This window comes from Athene cunicularia (assembly GCF_003259725.1).
Source record: "Athene cunicularia isolate RWA chromosome 3 unlocalized genomic scaffold, athCun1 chr3_part1, whole genome shotgun sequence".
NCBI classification, from domain to species: Eukaryota; Metazoa; Chordata; class Aves; order Strigiformes; family Strigidae; genus Athene; species Athene cunicularia.
In genome coordinates this window covers 77,768,919-77,792,446 of record NW_020799097.1, presented here as the reverse complement: position 1 = coordinate 77,792,446, position 23,528 = coordinate 77,768,919, and the positions used below count along the sequence as shown (strand labels likewise).

The following is a 23,528-nucleotide window of genomic DNA, read 5'->3' as shown; positions in this document are numbered from 1 at the left end:
TTTTTTTTTTTTTTTTTTTTTTTTTTTTTTTTTTTTTTTTTTTTTTTTACTGTGAGGGTGTCAGACACTGGCACAGGTTGCCCAGAGTGGCTGTGGAGTCTCCACCCTTGGAGATGGTCAAAACCCAACTAGATACAGCCCTAGGCAACTGGTTGTAGTTGACCTTGCTTTCACCCTGGGCTAGATGGTGTCTAGAGGTCAACTATCCAGTAACTCTGTGAACAAAGCCAGTGTCTAAGGCTAGTCTTAGGACATGGACAGAGCCTGCAGGTCCAGATGGTGTAGGAGTCCTAAGAGGCTGCCCAAGACAGGAGCTATCATTCAGGCTGTGGCAGGGGGTTTCATACTAAGATTTCTGAGGCCAGTATGTGACACGTTAGTAATGCTATGTAGTGCTCTACTGTATTGCGCTGAAAGATGAAAGTTATCTTGAAAGCAATCGGAATAGTATTTGACTATTACATGTGAAAGTATGCCAGACAGTTAGAAGTGGGAAATAATACTATTTTTGCACTACAGTGTTGTGGCGGTTTTTTTAAACCAAAGCCAACATCATAATTACAGAGGAATCCAGTTCCACAAAACAGCAGTCTCAAGTTACTGTCTACTGAAAATGGCAAACATGCTCTCATATGGGCAGTTGAAAATCCAAAGGCATGCAGCAGTAAATCTTGCCACAATTGGCACAAAAGGGATAGGAATCTTTCACAGAGGAACCCAGATGCAGCCCCTCTCTCACAGACCAAAACAAACATCCCTGGGCCACTCTATCGACTGTCTTCTGTGATACTGCAACTTCCTCCCATAAACTGTACCCTCAGCTTTAAAAAAAAACACAACAAACTGACTGAAAGTCTCTCAGCAGTTCGTCCTTGGAACTAATTCTGCATTGGTGGAAAAATTAAATCTGACAAATGGATTTAGTCTAAAAGGAGAGTTCCAAAGTACTGTAATACTGTACATGTTAGGAGATGGTGGCACAAAGGCAGACAGGATTTTATCAACATCAGCTATTTTGGGATTAGAATAGTTGAGTAGCTTGGGGTGGTGAGACTCAGTTCTTGACACCAAGCTGTGATTTTTATATGTAATGCTTATCCTGCAGCAGCAATCAAGTCAGAACAATGTTATTTTCCAACAAAACCCAGCTTCATCTCAAATATAATTTCTGAAGCATAATGGTTGATCTCTCTCTTACTGTGGGTTTTTACCCACTATGAATGAGATTAAGAATCTTGTTTCTGTAGGCTGTAACAGAGAAGACAATTTACTATCACTCTGACTTTGAACTAGTAACCTAAAACTGAGCATCCCCAAACTACTTTTTAGTCATTTCTCTATGCACACCTGAAAGTTGGGTAGTACTGAAAACTCAGTCCCATCTGTATTAAAAAAGAAAAAAATAATTACAATATGATGTGTGACTCACCATAACAGCAGCAATTCTTGTTTGGGATCTTCCTTCTATTTCTAAAGCTCAGGAGAATTGGCTTGATGTGCAGGGAACAAGACAGTCCCATCAGTGTGATCTAGGCAAGAAACAAACATAAAATCCAGCTATCTTCTGGAAATGCTGCAAGGCTGTATCCCAGTACACCTTTCTATACTGATTTGCTGCTTTGAAGAATCTTGGGTTTTAACCCACACTTATACCAACTTGATTCTGTCTTCCCCCTGCAAATGGAGAGCCCTGCCTTTAGACCCTGCTGGGGAACTGGAGGGCCAGAAATTTAATGAAATTGCCCATTTTACTGTATTAATTTTAGCATCAATGAAATACTAGAGTGGATTATAAATCTTAAGATACTAAGTAAGCATTGTCATAAATAGTTCTTAAGTGTTTCATGTTAAGCCCAGTAGTGGAACCATCATGAGTAATGACATCCCAGCTTCACTATTCTGATACCAGTTGTTTGTTATGGCATTCTGAAGTGCACTAATGAGAAACAGAATGGGTAGAAATGCACTTGGAAGAAGCACCAAGAGAGAAGGATGCTGTCCTCCTTGTGCCAAACATGGAGATTCACTTTTGTACACCTTTGGATTTTCTACTGCCCATGAGATCACTCAGCAGACAGTAATGTGAGACTGCTGTACTGCACACAGCCTACCATTTGAACGTCCTAAAACATTATTCAGTGAATAAATAATTCATTCCACATTTTTAGCAAGACATTTGCTTCGGTAACTGTAGGTCAGTTCTGAACATCCATCTGTTACTAAGAATAAACTGAGATTCTCTGAGCAGGTGTAGTGCACTTTGATCTCCTTAAGGAGTTTACCTGCCATTACAGCTGGGAAAGAAGTTGTCCAACTCAGAATTTTTAATTTGTGAGGCTTTTCCTTCTGGGCCACACAGCCACTAAGTGACCATTTGAGACAGCAGTATCATCTGACAAAACAGGAGGAAGAGGCAAATGTTTTCCCATTTCTATTATCCAATACAGGCGTTACTATGTGTGCTACTATGTGACTATTCTCGGTGAGGCTCATTTTTTACCACTGCTATTATTTATTGATTTCTCATGTTATCCTATTGAACGGTTGTCTTTATTCTGCTGCTTGTGTACTCATTGCTTGACCTACAAACATCAATCTGTATGATCAGGTATATAATTTATTATTTCAGTGAACAGGATGTATACTACGGAATTTGTCAATTTCTTCATTTCCCCACCTTTTCCTCAATTACCAGCAAGACTATAGTACAAACAGTAGGTAAGAGCAGTTGAAAAGCAGTGTATATGGATGATAGATGCAGAAGGGAGAATTTGACAGAGGTTTAAAATAATTAAGAGTATTTGATGGGAGCAGCAGACCTTGTTGTATATGCAAATCTAAATTCAAAGTTATCACCATGAGGGTCATGAAGAATCACAGTATCAAGAAGTGTGCTACTGAAGATGACAGCTCAAGTCCCTAAAGCAAGGCAGATGCTGCACTGTTCAGCTGCATCGTGCTAGCATGCTCACTCTGCAAACCTGTGCAAGGCAGAGCTCAAAACTTGTCCTCCCACTGAAAATGCATCATCCTTGTTACGTATCATAAAGTTCCTCCCCCACAATCCCTGGACCACTTTAGTCTGGAAACAGATGATTCTATGACACAGTTCACAGCTGCAACAACTATAATCTCACCAATTAAATAACTTTTTGCTTGTACCAGTTCTTTGCTCTTGCTTAGACTGAGGGACTACCACACAGAAGGACAATGGACTATTTCATTTTTCTTCTAGACTACACATTCTATATTCAAAATTAAAAGTTCTTTAGGCTGTTCTCACAGTCAAAAGCTACAGACTCAAAACATGGATAAAAGATTCCTCTCAGCCATGCCTTGAGGTCCAGGCAGTCATTTCCTTCCAATATATTGAACAGCACTTCTGGCTTTCTGTGGTTCTTTGGCTCCTTCCCTGCGTTTATACATACATCTCTCATTCTAAAATCCAGAATGTCCTCATTAGTGATTCTGAAAATTCCAGAATGTAGACCACACAGCTCAAGAGATTACGGTACTCACCTGGAAGGTGGCTCTCAAGCCTGGCTCCAGTGAACGTTCAGCTCCGGCAGAAAGCACCTACAGCACTTCACTGATGCCCAGTTTCCGCCCCAAGCAGAGATTAAGGTGCTGTCTCCCATCAAGAATCAGGTCATCCACCCGTATCAGTCCTAAGATAAAGGAGGAGCACCACCATTCCTAAGTGCTTTAACTCAACCTTCATTCAAACTACACACTGAATTTGAGTCCACCCCTCCAAACTCCTAGGTCAAACAGATTTTTTTTCCAGATGCTTGACAAGAAGTTATCCCATCTTTGTGTTCAAAATAAAGAGATCAAATGACTTTTTAACCACAGCAATCACAATGGATACTCTGGCTGCAATACTGTTTAGTCTTCCAAAAGAAGCTGCATTCCAGGTTCCCCTTCACTGTTCGAAATACAGCTTTGCACTTGAGGAGGATACAAACACAGTAGGACTAGCCTGTGTAATTACTCCACCAATACTTACCAATTCATAAGTTGCTGGTTAAGCTGCAAACATCACTTCAAGTCACTGTTACAGACATTGAAAAACACTAGGCCAAGAAATTCTCGTCTCTGATCACTGAGAATCAGCCCTCTTTAGTTGATTCTCCATATAAAATTTGATGTTTTCATCTATTCATTATGAGATTTACAACCAAAGTTGGTGTATGTATTTTAAAAGGACAGGTAAGGCAAAACATATTAACAAGAGCCCCTTTAGTTTATCATAATGTTACAAATGTAGAATCAAGTAACAAACAGTACAAAAAACATTTAATGCAAAGTTAAATACAATACAAACTTTATTAAAAATAGGTTGCAAGTGAAATACAGTAGAAATGGGAAACTACAGCAGTTTTGATGTTTCTCATAATAATGCACAGACAAATATGAAAAGCACTTTTACACATATTCACACTTGACCCGAATGCCCAATAGCGGCCAAATCCACTCAACTGAAGGTTATAGGGTATTTTTGCTAAGCCTTTTTCAGATTCTAGCAGCAACAGTAATTCAGCCACAGCATAATTCTTTTTTCCTTAAGAAAAGTTTGTCACTGTAAGGCTGCTAGTGTTCTCAAGATAAATTGGGAGAGGCTTGCTTTTCCTGATTAACAGACATAGCAAGCATGCAGATCCTTCATTAACACTTTGAACCAGTTTAATCTTCTACTTCATATTTAACAGGTGAAACGGTAAAAGCACACTTTCAAATAAGAAACCTGAAATATGTAAAAAATATTTACACTCCAATTTTCATTAACTTGCATTTATTTATCATACAACTCTTATTAAAAGTGATTTCTTTCCTAAGGCAGTGAAAGTCTACCCCTTTGTATTTGGAAGTGTGCACAATTTCCTAAATATATATTTATAAGAGAACAATATGATACAGGAAAAAAAAAATCATCTAAAGCCAATAAAGGGCTTTGTCAAATAGAAAATTTGTTTGGAATCACAATATATATTGTCTTAACATCACACAATGAGAAAAACTCTGATGAGGTCCTTATTCCCAACATCATCAGCCACATATGCATAGCTGAAGAAATAGTGGGAGGAAAGATTAACAATTTAAAATTAAATAAGGCTATTACAGTGTGAAAAAATAGCTTGAACTGCCAAAAAGATTTTCAGTACAACAGTAACAGGATGTCAGTAAAGCCAACTAGACTAAAGAAGAGCTCGCTAGCACTGCTTCCTCAGTGTGAGCAGAGATGGTTCCTTGCCAGCACACCAGGTCTGTTAACCGCCTTGCTAACAGTCCCACTCCCAGACAGCAGTATTGTATCTGATGCTTCACACCTCAGACTTTTTCTCTAATGTGCCAGTTCACTTCTCCATAGAAAAAACAAGAAAGATATTGCTGAACTGATAATAGCAGATTTATCAATACTGTTCCATGCCTCACTGCCTAATAACTTCTCATTTACCTTTCTCATAAAACTTACGTATCTGTTCTGCTCACCTTGGAATTGGAATCTTTACTCCTTGCCTCTAACACGTTACTAGCATTTTGGTCCTAGCTGATGAAGGGCCACTAGTGTAGCCTACTATCTATTGCTAATGTAATTTTTAATAAAACAACTATCCAAAGGTTTTATCTTCACATTTTTGAAAGTCTGAAGCACATACAGTGGGGATGCATCAACATACAGACTCTTCCATAACTACAGATAAGTTCTCAGGCAACCATTTTAGACCCAACAAATACATAGGACTAGAAATGTTTTTATTCCAAAGTTCTACCTACAGAATGTGTGTTATTCCAGTACTAAGTAAGGGTAAGATCTGTATTGATATGCTGATCATTCTATGAACACCATACAGTATATCAAACTTGCATATAAAGTTCTATTTAAGGTGGCCCAGATATTGGCTTATCAAACAACCTAAAATGCTAATTTCTAGTGCACAGTTTAGTTTAGGCAGTTCAAGCTATTCTCACTCTCTCTGCTCAGCAGCTAAAACAAAAGTGTGTCTGTAAAACACCAGGAAACAGAACTTATCTTTGACAAGTGCTACTTGGTCTGGTGCACAAGAACTTAACCCCCAAAACAGAAAGGAAAAAAAAAAAAGTTACCTTCACGTGATTCATATCTTAAAATTTTGCAGTGCTTTCATCATATAAACCACAAGCTCCTGGCAAAGTAATCAGTTTTCTTGCTATTGCAACATCTCTAAATCTTAATTAACAGTCTTAGATATAGAGGAATCAAAGTCACTCTTTTCAGAAAACATTCATTTTCTGTTCATTAGTAGTGTGCCCCCCATTTCAATCCCTCAGATTAGAGATCTTCAGTTACATCTGGTAAGGTGCTTTAATCTTATTTTGTGTTCAACTCATTTTCCAGTTCCATTAATTTCCTAGAAGCTTTTACTTTATTGGATACATCCTGACCCTGTGAAAAAAGTCGTTGGCGTTCCCTGAACGTCAAGTTTTCTGGTGCTCCTGGTAAATCTGCATCTTGACTAGAAAGGGAAAAAAAGTCTTTGTTATAATTCTTATCTACAATATTCTTAAATATAGTAATTCTTAGTGACATGTATTCACTGACAGCTTTTTTGACTACAGCAAAATACTCTGTTTGGTATTCTGCAAGGTTTTGTTCCCCACACATACCTTTAACTCTGACATTGTGCTATCACTTAGATAAATTAATGGCTCATGACCATCGCTGGCACATTAACGTGAATGAGACCGCTGTCAGTTTTCAAGGTGAAGTGCTGGTGTCAACTACGGCTCTTGTCTACATTAACACAGCATTGCTGCTATGGCTAAATCTGCAAACCTGTCTGTGGTGGCACGTGACTAGGAAAGAGCACTGCAGTACAAAGGTTTTCTGTCTTGGTAAAAGCTGTTAGTACTGAAGTATGCCGTAAAGGCTCAAAACCTCTGTATTTCATTCTATAATGGCAAAGTTTCCAAGTGCAATCATTGCCTAAGCTCTTGCACTTATCTCTTACCCTTGTAGCAAACCAATTTTTGTATTATGTGTTTCTGATCACCACAGTGAAGATCTCCAATCACTCTTAGCTGTAGCTGTAACAGTACTTTACATACATGATGAAACCTCATATAATGAAGTTTTTAATGTGTATTTCAATTTCTTGATCAAAAGATGTTTCACTTTTAGCTTCAAGAGGTCTCTGCTCTGCACGCTCCACTGAAACCTTAACTACATGTTAAAATGCAGGAATTGGGCTAACAGCTTCTGCAGAATCCTAGCCAAACCCAGTCACATCTTTTGTATGCTACACAGTAAAGCTTGCCACTCACATACAAGACACAGCCTGTATTATTTATGCTCATTACAAATTCGGTAATAATTGCACTTTAGAGGTACTGTTCAGATTTATAAATACACCTAAACCAGTTGCAGCTATTCATTTACAATGACTCAGTTTACTCATTTTGTAGCACTGAAATTTGCTGCTATGAAGTAGGACTTCAGATCACCTAAAGACTTATGAAGAACTTGGTTGTATGTTATAGTAACTCAAGACATTCCAGAACCAACTGCAGAACTCCTGAATAAGCCACAGAGATACAACAATAACAGAAAATATTGCAGAAATTAGTCAAGTCAGGTGTATAGAAGTTAATAGACTTCTGCATGTCACCTTTTAGATCTTTTGTCTCTTGGATCCCGATAAACTTCATGGGCCCCAGCAGCCGCTCCTGTAGATCCAGTGTATGAATTTATTCCTTATGCAAAAGAAAAAGTAAATTGAAGGATTGCAGTTACAACACAAAAGTTTTATGTTGTTCTTCTTCAAAAAGGTGCAGTGCTTCTTTCAAGAAATAATCTCAAACTAGAATTAGAAATAAATTTAGAGGGTTATCTGACCTCTAGAAAATTTAAAACCAGAACTACTAAACTCCACTCCCCCTCAAAACAGCTACAATTTTTTTAATTCCTAATTTTGAATCAGAGCACATATCAAATCACATTCTTTATCTTATTATGGCTCTACTGCAAGACACACATTAGAAGCTGTTCAAAGAAAGAGCAACACCATTATCCTGTAACAAGCTCCACAGGAAGTAAGTTATCTGCAGCTGCTCTCTTTATAAGGCTGAAAGTAAGCTAAGATAGTATATACCATCTTTGCAATTCAGCAGTCAAATTTTTGTCTCTGTTTAGTCTGATTAAGTAAATTACCACTCAGAAAATGCCCTCTTCCCCCTATCCCTTAAATTTAAATTTCAGGCAAGCATCTTGCAGCACTGCACCTTTAGTTTAAGTTGATATAACATACAGGTTTTACACATTATATTAATTCTTTCTAAAGGCCACAAGACAAAACCTTTTCTTTCCAATCAAGAAGTTTAATAATTTAATTTATATTTAAGACTATATTCTTTTAATAACTGTCAGAAAAAGAGTAATCGTCAGCAAAATACTCAGATTTGCCTTGAGACAGTTCTGATCTCAATATTGTACATGTTATGTCTTGTGAACCTTCTCTGGTACAAAAGGAAATGTTTGCTTCTTCCACTGGTATATGTAACTTCTCATTAATAGTCAATAAAAGAGACATACAAGGCTGGAACACACAAGCAAATTTAGCTAGCATGTTGGAGGCTGTATTTTTTCCACCAAAAATTTGTAGCAGACCAAATCATACTAGGTATGCTAGGCATATGAATGTTTTTGTTTTTTTTTTTCCTTTCAGACATGAGTTTTACATGCATGTAAGTACTACCTTCCCTACTTTGAAAAGCTTGTATCCATATGCTGCGGTTCACACTTCCACCTGCTTTAAGACAGTAGTTTTGATTTAGGTGTTGGCTTTTTTTCTTGGTTAGTTGACAGACCCAAAGGTCTTAAGATACCCAGTGGAAGAAGGTACGAGAGCAAAATTTGCAGAAGCGTGGTTTACTAGAGTTAACATTCAGAACAGAAGTGAGCTGTAAAGGACAGTAATGTAACAGAGTCAGCGAGATGGGAGATGGTAAACTGCACAGTGAATTCTGCATTTTGTGCAAACGGCTTTGTACGTTACGCAGGCGGTCTTCATAGAAGCTTGAGCAATCAGGTGAAGTTAACCTGTTCTCATGGCTATTTTAAAAATTATGAGATAAGAGTATTCAGAATTAGTTGTATGATTTATGAATTAGGTTATTAAAGGCGAAGCATCATACTACAATATTCCTTAATTGTTACCAAAGCCCTGACCAAATCTTTGTAGATTGTCCTTCTGATTGTTTTCCAGAAAAAACAAACGTGCACACACAAAAAATACCACTGAACATTTCACTTTCCTGAGATCCATTTTCCCATTAAAATTAACAGAAAACAGGACTGGGAAATGCAATTACAATAAAATGGCATTCTGGACTGTGGGTGATGGGAGGCAGGAAGAGTGGTGGTGACAACTACTGACTGATGGTTCTTCAGTTACTTAATTCATCACATGTACAGCCTTCAAAGTGCCAAGTAAGGAAGAGAAGCAAGGGCCTTTGGAAGCCTACATGTTTTGATGGATGGCATATTTTACACTCTATTATAGTCAGTTTCAAATAAGAATTTCTTTTAAAAAGTCCTTTGAAAGAACAGAAATTCAGTAGACATACAATATACGGAAGTTTTGTGTCAGAAGCCTGCCGTTTCAGAATATTCCGAAGAGCAAGCTCACAACATAGTCATAGTATTTAAAAAGAATCTTTTCCACACATTTCCTGTTTTTCCTTAATTGTATTTTAATTCATTAATTCTGTGTGACATAAGATGCCCAAATGCTAGAGTCCTTCTGATACAAAACCGTGATCTGGGTTCACTGGTGGTGGGTTTATTGGTACTAGGTAGGCATAATGGCATTATTTGCATTGCAATGGTAGCCCAGAGCAGGCAGTGTACTGTGTCTACTTACACTCCACTCTACTGACAACACACTGCAAAGCTAAAACCTTCCCTCACCTTCCTGTAAGATTTGGAACCTGTGACAAGAGCCAGACAGAAGTGACAGGTGGGCTTGCAGGATCCACAGGGGCTACAAGATCTGACAGGCAACACCAGGGTAAACAAACAGGTTGGTTTGTTGGGTTTTTTTTTCCTTTAAATGCGTATCAGTGTGGACACTTTTTGCAGCTTGGGTGCTGTACTGACCCCAAACAGTGAAACTGCTAAGAATCAACTGTATCCAGTAAACAAGTTAGTCATTTAGCTAGAAGCCAGCATAAACACTTTCCCTTGCTATCTGGGGTGACTTGCTACTCTGCATTTTAGAAGGATGATCTGATCAGCTGGAACTTGATGACTTCCAGCATAAGAATGAACTAGGGGAATGTCATGGCCACCATTCCCTTCAGAAGAATACAGAAGAAGAAAACAAATGTAGAGAAAATGCTGGCAGATGCTGCTATTTAAAGACAAAATATATTAATAAACTGCAAATTTATTAGAGTGAGATTTACAGAGACACATACTCAAGGAGCAAAGTATATAAGATTCCTCCTATAGAGCAGCAGTTTAAAAAATATTAGCATGGAACTCTGGACTGAATTAACTTGGAATTTATGAGTATAGCTAAACTAGTACTCTGCAGGTAAAATACTGTGCTGAAGTTACTAGCAGCTAGAGCTCTCCTTGAAATTAAACTCCATTATGGTTGCCCACTTGGAGTTATAGAAGAAACAAGATGATGAGACAAAGAAATAGCGGAGTGTAGAAGGGGAAGGAAGTAGTAAGGCAAAAGGCACTAAGATGAAATTTAGATTTTTGTCTCTCTTCGCAAGAAAACTGCACTGTACAAGCTAGAAGTACAGGAATGGTGCCTCATATATGAAACTAACTGCATGTCCTGCATGTCTCTTGGTGCTTGTATTTTTAAGAACTACATCTACCAAGGTCATCTTTAAAGCCATTTGCACACACTATTGAGAGAACCCTGGCCAATAACAAAAGCAGAAGAGAAGCTCTGTCCATTGAACCCATTAGAAAAGGTTTTCTGCATTCAGGAAAGGTGCACTTCCAGATGTCCTGAGTAACCAGTGGTCAGTCATACAAAACAAATCACTGAAAGATACAGAGTGAAAGCCAAAACCAACAGTACTTTGAATTGGTTGAGTAAAGGTTATAATAATTTCTGATTGATTTTGTGAAAGACAGAATTTTTGCTTTTGAAGAGTCTGGGTAAGGAACAAGGAAATTTGAGAGATCAAAACAATTAAAAATTGAAGGATTCATAGTAATGTCAGGATTTAAGTTAGATCACCACAGTGAAAATAGTGATTAAGTGGGAAAAAGATAAATCACAAAGGAAGCGATTCAATCTGCAGCACCAGAGTTGAAAACTTGAGGATAGTTCTGTAGAGATGATTGATTTCATGGTGTCTACCTTTAGAGCTGCTGGCATGGATGAAACTCTGTTTGGTTGGTGGGGGTGGGGGTTGGCTTTTTTTGGCAGTAGTACTGTTGGCATTGACTGGAGATGACTGGAATGAGTTGGAAAGAAAGAGGCCATCTGAAACTGGGCGAGGCTGGCGGGAGGGCTGCTGTGGCTTAAGGGTGGCAGGAGGAAAGTCACCATAAGATTTTCTTGTGCTGGAGTACTTATCCTGACCTGCTAGATTGGAATCCTCCTCCTCATCATCATCATCATTGTATGCAACAAACTTGGCAGTATAAATCGTGTCAGGGGAGAGGACCTGTGTTTTGAGGTAAGAGGTGTTTCGCTGAGGTGGGGGAGGAGGAGCGTTAGATGAAGGGGTTGGGGATGGGAGTTCATATTCCCGTGGAAGTGGAGGTCTGTACAGACCAGGCTCATCAGGTTCCAGTAATCTTCGTTCTGCTTCATCATGCTGCCTGCGCCTTTCAGCCTCTAAGCGACTGTAATACTCTTCTTCCTGTCGCCTCTGTAAGTCCAGAGGAAACAGTGGTCAGAAAGACAGACACTTCAATCTAAAAGAAATTTAAGTTTTCCATCACCGAGCTACAAACATCTTTTTTTGTATCTTTTTCTGGCAATAAGCAGGGCATCTGTATGGGCTCATACAAAGTATATTTACTACTATTTAAAAAAATGGCAGTCATCCTGTAACACAGCGTTGCTGTTATTTCCAGATTTACCATTGCCTGTGGTAACTAAGGCAACTGCCTGTGTGAACTAAGGGCAATTCCCGCATTTATTACGCAAAATGTAATTACAGTTAATAAGGGGTAGATTTACTGAAGCTGTAAAGAATCTGTGGGAGAGGAAAATAACTAAAATTAACTACCACCTTAGAAAGGAACTTTGTAATTTTGCTGCCTGCTTATACAATGTAAATTAATCAACAGAGCCTTGGAATAGATGACTCCTAACAAAGCTTCTAGTATAAACACCAGGAAAACTACTTTCACATACAAATCAAATTATAAAGAACTTTTCTAAACTAGAAAAACCAAATAACTGTTTTAAAAAAACTTTTATAAAAAAAATTTAAAAAACCCTATTGCCAATGATATTTATATGAGGCTATTGATCGTTTAAAAGGCCATGAAATATCTTCTATGTGTTTTTCCAGTTTAAAAGATTTTTACTGTTTTTAAACTAAAGAACATTTAATTCTGGTTCAGCTCTTGTCTAAGCAACACTGGAAATTAATACAAGGGTCTACTCAGTTTTTCTGATAATGAACGAAGATGTATATTTGGAAAACATATATTACAAAAACCCTTTTCTCTAAGCACAGTATAACTTCTGCTGAGAATATATGACACCTTGAACAACCATCCTTTCTGGTTTTAATACATGTGTTTAAAGAAATCCACCTTATCCTGCTTATCTGCTCAACACAATGAGTCAGTTATCCTAAAAAAAAAAAAATAATCAATCAATCCGATCTTGTTCATCTAGAGTAATACACGAAACTCATCTCCTTGTACTACTCTCCAAAACCAGTGTAGTGGTCAGATGGTACTGAGCTCTGAGTTGGCAGCTGTATGAGTGTCTCAGTCAAGATCTGGCAGTGAAAACCCTTTCAAGTGTCTGATCCAAATGTCATTTGGCTGCGTCACTGTCAGAAATTAAGAAAGCCTTGGTTGGGTTGTTTTAGTTGCCTTTTTGTGTTGCCTTTTTCAGAAAAAACTTCCTAGAGTATATTTTAAAATACTTTCCTCGGTCCAGATACACCACACCTTCCTCACTTCTCAGAGGAAGGTCTTAAACATGCTAAGAGTCAAATAAGGTGCTCTGTCTTCCAGTTTTGAATAAAGCTTCTTAAATTCATGTATAATGTTCTGAAGGAATCCAGAAGATTGAGATTTTAGAATCTGCTTGATTGTACAGTAACTTAATCTGCTGAAATTATTTACTTCCTTTCTAAAAACCAATTTCCTTTCCTCCTATAGTCCAATCATAGAAGACAATATGGAGTACTCATCTATACTCCACTGTATTTCGTATTTCTCTATCTGTATAAAACAATTACTGCAAAAATATTTAAAGTGCCATCTCTGAGACACAGCAAACCACCAGCACCACTAACTCAGCCATTACAATAAAGAAGGTAGGCATGTCATGTTGGGGGCTGAAGGAAAACAGGAGGTAACTGTTTTCTGCCATAACGTTCAGAAAAGGCTCTGAAGGCAAGTCCTTGTCACTACTAAAAGCCTTCAGCCAGTAAGCCTATGGTACTATTTCTGCAACACCAGTTAACTCCAGCTACCACAAACGAGCTATTTTTTAAATTTTATTTTATATTGGATAAACTTAAGTCTTGAGCCATGACCTTTATCACTAGGGTTAGTGTGTTTAACCCCTGCTGACCCAACACTGAGCTGTTACTGGCCAGGTTAAAGAGGCCCTGCAGCACTCAGAAGAACACAACCTTTTCTTCAGCCTCTCTTCTGGTCCGCTCCTCCTCTTGCTGTCGGCGCTCTTCTTCCTGCCTGGCCCTATCTTCTGCTTCTCGTTTGCGCATTTCTTCCAATTGTTGCTGCCTTCTGCGTTCTTCATCCTGTAACTAACAGAGACACATCTTTAATTTTTTTGTCACCTGGGGATAAGATGGGTCTAAAAATGTAACCCGAGTATTTGCATTTAAAAATAACTCATTCAGTAGAAAATGCTATACTACAGATAAATTAATATTATTTCCAGCTGTTAAGAGTAAGCTTTGTTACATTGGTTTCCCCAAAATCCTTTAAAAAGAAAAAAAGAAAAGAAAAAAGAAAAAAGGATACACACAGAACTACATAGATAAAAGCACAAAACATACAGGGAGACATTTTTAGCAGTCATACATGAACCCCTAGCAGAAGAATGAGGTGACTCACGTTCCAGACAGCTTCAACAACCATAGTCTCACAGGTACAGTAAAGTGAAATTAAATACTTGGAACCAACAGCCCACAGCTCCAGCAGCCAATTGGTTTTTCATTTTGGATTAGTATTTAAGCACCGGAAAATCATGACTCATTAGTCAAAGGGTCAATCCATTTAAAGTAACAGGCTCATTCAGCAAGCCTGCAAATAGTCTCAGGAGATAAATAAAATCTCCCACTGTATCTGCAACAGATGTGTTTTGGAAAAAGCAAAAGGGCAAAGAAATCCTTGACTACTGAGATTAAACAGCTCATGTGAACAACTGATGTCCAACAGACAATACTATTTTATATATGCTTATGATAAACACCGCACACATAAGAAAACTGAGTAACAATCCAAACTTTGCATGATTCTCAAAGCTAACAGTATCTAAGCCCTTGATGGACAGGAATATTCACTAGCACAATAATATTCACAAGTAGAAATTAACCGGACTACATGATGCGTTATTTCTTATTGTAGCATAAGTTTTAAAGTGATCACCAGCACCCCCACCTCCCCTGAAGATCTTTTATACTGCGTGGTATAAATCAGGAAATCATTGGATCTTGCTATAAGCTGCATGTAACACAGATACTTCTCTACTTCTGGATTTGTTTTAACAATCTAGTTTCATTTCCAGAGAAAGGCCCTTAAGAGATAAAGCAATAATGATATAGTAAGAGAAATTTAATTTTAATAGACTTTGTGAGGACAACCTTCATGTAGGTATCTCTCCCCCCCAATTAATTCACAGGAAATGTGTTTTAAAGCAGATTAGGTTTTCTAATCAATTTTCCAAAGAATTCTAAAAACAAACTTTTTTTTTTTGATTAATTTTCTGGTAACTATTTCTCCCCACTGTTCATGTAGCATTTGTGTGTTACAGGTACCTTATGACCTTGTACAACAGTTTATTTTGAAAGCATTTGCCTTCTACATCTTCAATCAACTATACAGACTAATTGCAGTGAAAACACCTCTCATTGGAAGTGTTAAAGCCTCCATTTTTGAGCATGAAAGCTAAAGAACAAAATTAATTCATTTCATTTAGGCAGTAATTTATCAAATGTATACTAAAGGATGGCACCTCCGAGTAAATTCCCCTTATTTATGGCTAAAACTTTTGTAATTCCTAACTGAAAACAACGTAAAGATAGAGATCAAGCTCAATATATATGGTAGAGCAGGGAGTAAAGTAGTTAACCAACTCCCTGCTTGGATTAAGTCTCTTGCCTTGGTTATTTAAAAGACATTATTTTAGCAAGGGAGATAATATTGCTGTCAAAAGGAAAGACAGCTAGTAATTCAAAAGAGTTTATAGAAGTAATTTCCTCTTAAAAAAACCAAAGGCAAAACCTGCACAGTGAAAAAGTACAGAAAAGCAACTTGACTGACCCAAGTTGCACTTAGAGAAAAAACTCTGAATATGGCAAATACTGATCCCAGATTACAGCATGGATGCCTTTTTGCTTAGTAGCAAGTATTCCTATTCAAATGCACTTAAACAAGAAAATATTTCAAACTAAAGGGGAAGTAGGACTAGTTTATTTTATTTTCTTGTGACCTTAACTAAAGAAAGAAAGGAAAACTGGGCAGGGTTGCCCACCTGGGAACTGTTGTTAACATCTGAACCATAATAATTGCAAAGACAACTGCATCCAGGTCAGAGGCTATTCTAAACGTAATACCTAGTAAAAAGGCCAAAAATTATATGTCAGGCACAAGCAGAAATAGAGTAATTATTAAGAAAGTGAAATTTCATGTCTTCATGATTAGTAACTAGTTTCTACTTTGGAGCATTCTCAGACCAAGGCAGGGAGCTGGGGGATGGCGAGGCATGCCAGGGCATATGCAGGCACGTTTGTGTTTGTAATTGTGTATAACAGTACCCAATTCAAACTTCATCCCTAATTTGCAAGACGCTAAGGAAAATCAGCTTCACATCCCATTTGTAGTAAGAGAGTTAACAGATTCCCAGGTTGAATACTTTGATTTGATACTTCTCTATCCCACTTACTTTTTCTCTAGTTTAAAAGTCATGTTTTCATGTGATTTACTGTACTTCCAGGGTTTCTCCAAAGCAGCATGTGTTTACATTGTAACGGGTAGAAATAACTGATCCGTACAGTCGGAGTGACTGAGAACATTCTCCCAGCTGTAATTGAGTGAAGCAGCTAAGCACAAAGCACAAATTTTTTCTCCCTGCTTTGTCCCAGCTCTGCTGCAAACTGCCAACAGTTTGCTTAGCTGCACAACTCTGTCCCTCTATCGCCAACATATGCTTGCTACGCTATTCCTACCCAGAAGGGCAAAAAAGGCCACCTTTCTTTTGAGCTATAGCTCCTCGCAAAGGGGCCGATGGGCTGATCTGTATCAGAAATGTTAAGGTATTCATGGGATTGGCGGGCATCCAGGAAGTCTCAGATTCCAGACAAAATTATTTTCTCCAAGCACTGCTCAGAATACTTTAAAAGATGTTCCAACTTTAAAAACTTATTTATTTATGACAGCTAAAGCTGGGTCAGATCTGTTAGTGGCTCAGGGAATTTTAAAAGACACACAGTAGCCAAGCTGACAATTCCTTAACTATTCATCACCTTTCATCAGCCTTGTAATCAGCAGACAGCTATCACCAATGCTCACATTAGACATACATAAAAAGCATTCAGCATTCGACAGTGGTATTTTTTTTTTCTAGAAACAGAGTAGTAATTACTTGGGTACATGAAGTGGCAAAGGATAGATGCAACTATGCCCAGGAAGTCATGTCAATAGTATGAAAATGATGAAATTAGCAAAAAGAAGTATTTGCTGGGTACAGCACATTCAACATCATCTATTTCAGAATTAGTTTTCTTTTTTTTAGAGTTAAAATTATGAATATAATAAATCCTTGACTGACTCAGGCCATAGATTCATCTAGGACAGTGTTCTGTCTCTGACCATGGCAAGCAGAGCTGCCCATGAGCTTGGCCATTTCTTCTAGTATTTCCCCAGTATTCAGCATGATACTTGAGCTGTCAGCTGGTACAGCCTTCTGTAATCCTTTGAGTAGCTGTTTACAGGTGTGATGTCTATGAATTTATCCAATTCATTTTTAAGGCTGATGATACTGTACGCCTTCATAACCCCCTGTCGCAGAAAGATCCAGAAGTTTACAGCCTGCTTGACAAAGTAGTTTATCCAGTCGTAGCTCCAAGGACTGAGGCTTAAGCAAAAAAATATAGGACTAGTAATAAGAAAAGATACTGACAGACACTAAGTCTAAAAAATCCATGACTCCTGGCTTGTCCATTAATTCAGAAAGCTGACATGCTTCACCCATTTCACTGCTGTCAACTGCTTAATGCTCATGTACCACACAGATACAAAACTGAACGCCTTAGATAGACTAAGTAATCTGAAGTATGCATTTTAAAAGGTGGTAGTGTGTTTTTTTTTTAAATAAAGCAGTGCCAAATATCCAAATCTGTGTTTTAAACAGACATGTTTCCACTTTTTTCCAGCAGCACAAATTAATCATATTAAGAGGACTTGCAAGCATTACCTTTCTTTCAAATTGGTATACTAATTATGTAGAAATACACTTTGAAGGGGATGTATATCTTCTCTAGAAGACTACAGAACTTCTAATGAGAGCAATAAAATACAGAATTAGCTGGAATTACAGCATTTACCGCTCCAATTTGAAAGGCTATCATGCTCTAGATGCAAGAAAACAGTACTGACCAATTGAAACTGAAATTTTATGGTAACTTAATAATTGTATATATATATGTAACCTACTTGGAAATATTACTTCAAAAGTAATCTCTGCATTTACAATCCATTCTTACTTTAATGAGAAAACTGTAACACCTGTAAACAACAGGGTTTCAGCATGGGCTGAAACAGCATGCTGTATTATTAGGCTCTCAAAACAATTTCACTTGGAAAGGAAAGGAGTTGCTAGAGCTTTTCTAAAACCTGCAGGAGCAGGGAAGGGAAGGGAGGAAATCTTACCTCACAGCATTCAAAGTTATTAGTAAGATTTTTATAAACATGATTGCACAAAATAAATACATAGTTTTGTATTAAACCACTGCTACAACAAACAAATCAAGCCTGCAAGCAGAACACATCTAAAAGGAAGGAAACAGGGAAAGGAGTCACCACATCTGGAAACATTCAAATGCATGCTTACAGTTAACTTACTGCTTATTGTATCACAATAATTTTTGAACACCGAAAGATGCCAAATCATCATCCAAAGCACATAGAGTGGTTATTAACAATATCAGGAATTGAAATGGGAAAGAGATATTGAAGAGAAAGAAACAAACATACCAAATCTAGAACAGAGATTGCTGGCACAGCAGTCTGCTGCAGGTAGTAAGAAAGGAGAAAAAAAGAAAGATGCACAGTGAAAATAAAGATAGGTTAGACTGGTGCTATTTCAAAAGCATTTTTATTTGTTAAATCAGTTGCTTTAGAATGAGGAACTGAGTTGACATAATCCTGAAATACAGAAATTAAAACAATCAAATAATCTAAAATTTTTCTTAGTATTGGTTTGACTCATTCAAAACCTCAGTATTTCTCCAGAGATGTTACTTATTGCATCTCTAGTAGTATAGACAGTGAAATGTAACCAAAATGCAAACATTACTTCAATTCAAGACAACTGTTATTTTTTAGTTTCAAAATGTTCCCAAATACTGGAAGAACTTTATGCACAAACAGTATTTTAAATCCAGCACTTGCAGAGAAGACTGATACAATGTTATGCAATACAACTGGCTTTCTGTTGATTACATATGGCTTTTTTAGGCTTGCTACAGTAAAATTTTAAAGACACTTTGTTAAAATGGCAGTTTTACATGGATTTTTTTTAATGCCCATAGGTAACTGCCTATGTGCTACAAATTACATGCTAGCCATGCTGGGCTTTAATGCAACATCTTTGCCAAAGATATATTTAGGTTTTCCTTTCTTCAGTTTCCAAGTTTGAGGTATCTATTGTTTTACACAGTAATAAAGTTAGCCACAAGAAAAAAGGAAAGCAATGCAGACTGCAGCAAATATGAGAAGAGTAAGTTTAGGAAAACAAGCTGCCAAAACAATCCTAAACTCAAATGCTACTCAAGCCAATAGCTATTTCTGAAAGTCAAAATCAGCACGTCCAAACATTTATCAAGAATTAAAAACTGGTTATCATAGAGTTAAGTCAACTTTTCAAGATAAACAAACAGAAGCATATTACAGAGCTAGTTTTTAAGCCTGTCGGCTACTAGTATGTAATGTTGGTATCTGTGCTATTATTCAGAAAAACAAATTTTCCTACAGAAATTGTTTCTCAGTAACAATTCATTTAACAGATTCTGAGAGACAACAGTCACCAGAATGATAAAAACTTCATCGTACTATTCAGTTGTATTATCTTATTACATATATTATGAGCTTTCACAATACTGAACCTAAGGTAAAGCAAACCTTGTCAGATATTGATTAAACTGGATACCATGCAAAATCCAGGTATGTATGAGCTGGAACCCTAGACAGAGTGCATTAGTTACAACACCCCAAAAACCACATGGCTCAACCTAATGCTTCTCCTCCAGCATGGCTGGGGTCACCACTGAGGTGGTGGTAAAGGTAGAGGTAGCAGCTGCCTTATACCTCAGCCTTCACCTGGAAGCAGACCAGCAAGGAGCAATCTCAGTTCAGTTCGCTATCCCCTGGAAAGAGCATGCATTCAGTGTCTGTGTTCAGGTCCACGACTACAAAAAAGAACTCTTAGAGGGAAATATATTTGAGAGGTGTGGGGGTAGGGGGTGGAGAAGAGGGGAAAAAAAAAAAAATAATCATCACACTGTTTTGGCTCCTGATTCTCCTAGAGACTTTCAGAATTTCAAATGTTTTTGCTTGCCTTCCTGTAGGCAAATCTGTGCCATATTTAACCTTCTAACCCTACTCCAGGTACATGGCAAAATCCCTTTATCCATAGGAAATTTTCCCACAACCAGAAAAGTAAATTTGACTGCCAACTTGGATTCTGTAATGGGTAGCTATGAAACTTTCATAATATATCACTTAACTGGTGAAGCCACTGTAAGTTAGCAATTTCAAAGTCAAGGTACTTAAGAAAGCTTCATCCTCCTTTACCCTGTAAGAACATCAAAACACTCAGACAAAGCCAGAGAACCCACCAAGATATATATATATTTACAATGCTGTTGTCTAGAAAAAATTATCCCCTTTTACCCTTGCTCTTCTTTCTGCCTCCAGTCGCTGCATGATGAGCATAGTATCCACATCATCATCCTCCTCTTCATCATCATCTTCATCCTTTTGCTTTGATTCTTGAAGTCGCTTTTGGAACTGCCACTCAAGCATGAGTTTGCGGAGACGGTCATTTTCTTCCGCTGTACGATCAGGCTTGTTCTGCAGTTCCTGAATCTCTTTACTCAGCATGTCCACAATGTGCATCTGTTGCTGCTTCTCCAGTTTCTCCTTAGCATCCCGTTTCCAGGGATCTGGAGAGAGGCTATCGCTAGAGGACAGTTCCTCCTTGCTAATAGTAATGTACTGCAGATCTCTCCGTTCAATAGTCCGAGGCTGCTGTTGGGGCTGCAGCTCTCGAATGACTGTTTCTTGAGGCCTCTGCAAGGTTGAAGGTTTTTCTGATTTCACTTGTTGAAGGGAAACAGGAGGAACCACAGGCTGAGTGGGAATTAGTGGCTGAGAACGCATTTGGCCCAGTTTTCTCTCCTGCTCACGGCGTTTCCTTTCTCGTTCTTCTTCCAAACGTGCCTTTTCTTTTTCATACCACCTCTGATGCTCTTCTCTTTTTTTACGCTCAGCAGCAGCTACCTGGGAGGATGCTTGTGCTCCTATCTGATTTGGAGGAGGAGGGGGAGGCAGAGGCAAATCCATTTGTAGTTCATCAAATTCAGCTGCATAATGCACTGGCGGAGGCGGCGGTGGAGGGGGAAGATCTGTTCTGATGGGTTGGGAAATGGCCACTGGAGTTGGCTGGCTCGTAGCTGGAGTTTTCCAACGGCCAGGTCCACTTTTAGCTAAACAAGAACCAGGCGAGACCGGTTTGGATGAATGATTCAGGTGTTCTTGGCTAGATGTGCTAGAATCCACCGATGAATTCATCCACTGATCGCTGTCTGACTTCCGATCAATGTACTCTACATCCTTCCGTATAACAACTTCCAAACGATTCCTCTCTGGCTGGAAAACTTTATCTCTGAGTTCTTCCTGGGAACGAGCTATACGCTGGAAAAAATTAAAGAAGGCATGTATTTCATAGTCCATCTATATTAAAATATATTTGAAAATGGGTCACAAACCACATTCTTATTATCAAAGGTAATTACTTCTAGTGAATTTCAGCATTTCCATGCCCAGTAAGTTTCCCAAAACCAATAATAAACTACTCTTCTCAGTCTTTTTAACTCATTAGTGATGAAAGACTGCAACCTCCAAAACTCCTGGAAACATGGACTGGGAAGAAGGATGAACGAAAAATAGCAAAGCTGAAAACCTCTCTAGCTCACATAGTTTCTCAGGACTATTCCTGACAACCCCTCCCCCACACGCGAGCACGAGACCCCTGGCAGCTCGGAACAGCAGCTCAGGCATACCAGCTCTGCCATTCAGGTTTCAACTGGCTTGACTGAACATTTTTCCTACTGGGAAGGCAAACAGAAAGGCTGCTGACAAAGAGACAGGGGAGCCTCTGCCCACCCTCCTCCATTAACAGGTGCAATGACCCATGGGAAGCTCTCATTACTACAGCACCATTCATGGGCATGGAATCTGGGCAGTCGGGGCTAATTCTACCTGCTCTTGGGGCATGGGTGTATTGGTCTGAGCTTTTGTCGCCTTTTTTAGTGCGTCAGCACCAAGTCTTTTTTTATACAAGCTCAGGGTCTCACTGCAATGTACAACCTCCTGAAGAAAAATACTGGATCATAAATTAGGCTTACCAAATCTGTTAATGATTTTCTTGAAGCAAATATTCATACTTTGAATATTAGGAACTACTAAGCACTGAACACATAATGTACCAATTATCAACAACTGAGAGAAGACTAACAAAGCAAACGCCTTTTCTTTCTCCTCCATCAATGACCTTAACCATGACCTCTGAAGAATGCCTTCTTTGAAAGGAACAAGTGTATTTTTTATGCTCTATTAGTCCAGCAAACTAATAGAACACACAGCTATTTGTGTGAGATTTGCTGTAAAGATGCACCTAGCCAAACAGTTTGCTTCAGAACAGAAAACAGGCATTTTGCATCAGTCAGTAGCTTACAACAGCTTTTTTACAAGCCCAGTTCTCACTGTAAAGATTAAAAGGAAGTATTTTTTTTTTAAAAGTCTATGTTCCTCTAATTTCAACTTAAAAGCTGTTATATGGCACAGAAAAGTTGCGTACCCTTTCAATGTTTGTAAGGAGCTAATGCTTCTAGTTGTTTGCTTTGTGAAAATCCTTTTCTGCTCTGCGTTCAGCCTTAAGACCATAGTTCAAATTTGGCATCTGTCAACAGCTTCAACAGATGGGGTTTATCTCACCAGTTTTAACCATCTCATCTAAGCTGCTCACTTAAGCTTGTCTTAAGCAGGAGAGATATGCATGTCCAGGCAGTAATTCATCCCATTAAGACAAATGAGTAGGAACCATTCTGTGGCGGTACCAGCCTCCCCCTGTCCCATCACTGACAGAGAGAGCCTAGACATTAACTATGCACCTTAGGTGAGATGAAATCACGAAACATGAAGGAGTTATAAGCATGGAAATTCAGCAAAGTATTTCTATAGCTGTTTGCCACTGTCATTTAACTTGGAGCATTTGCCTTCAAAATTACCATCCTGCTTTGGGTATAACAACTATTTTCCTAACAGCTGAAATAATTAGGACTTGCTAGCTATAATACTGGAAAAAAAAAAAAAGCACTCAGCTTTTATTCAATTGATTAAATTCATTCAATTGATTCAAATTCAATTTTTACTAAATTAACTTGCCAATATATCTGTGAGTAATCAATAATAAATTCTTACTTTGCTTCTGTCACACAATATCAAGAAAATTTATATGACACTGCTTTTCCAAAATTAAAACATACCGAGCCTGGTGTAAGGCTCTGCTTTTACCACAAATTAATAGCAAAAAAAGTTTCTCTCTATATTTTTAAGTCTCTGGTGGATTAGA

At 38.2% G+C, this 23,528-nt stretch overlaps 2 protein-coding genes across 29 annotated transcripts in view; both read right to left on the bottom strand.

Moving 5' to 3' along the window:
• Positions 1-6,123, bottom strand: part of KIF25 (kinesin family member 25) — a 49,982-nt gene extending 43,859 nt beyond the window's left edge. The window contains exon 1 of the mRNA XM_026844567.1: positions 6,109-6,123. Within this exon, the coding sequence (XP_026700368.1) occupies positions 6,109-6,123 (15 nt within the window). The remainder of the gene's footprint in view (positions 1-6,108) is intronic.
• The window catches only part of AFDN (afadin, adherens junction formation factor), a 93,155-nt gene continuing 73,930 nt past the window's right edge, over positions 4,304-23,528 (bottom strand). For 9 of the 28 annotated variants that reach the window (XM_026846179.1, XM_026846169.1, XM_026846161.1 and 6 more), the window contains 6 exons: positions 20,567-21,589; positions 18,650-18,685; positions 13,843-13,977; positions 11,370-11,886; positions 7,650-7,734; positions 4,304-6,497 (listed from right to left, as the gene is read on the bottom strand). In XM_026846179.1, the coding sequence (XP_026701980.1) occupies positions 6,353-6,497; positions 7,650-7,734; positions 11,370-11,886; positions 13,843-13,977; positions 18,650-18,685; positions 20,567-21,589 (1,941 nt within the window). In that variant the 3' untranslated portion in view covers positions 4,304-6,352. Of the gene's footprint in view, positions 6,498-7,649; positions 7,735-11,369; positions 11,887-13,842; positions 13,978-18,649; positions 18,686-20,566; positions 21,590-23,528 lie in introns of those variants that run through there. The other 19 variants (XM_026846175.1, XM_026846188.1, XM_026846187.1 and 16 more) reach the window with 12 other exon arrangements.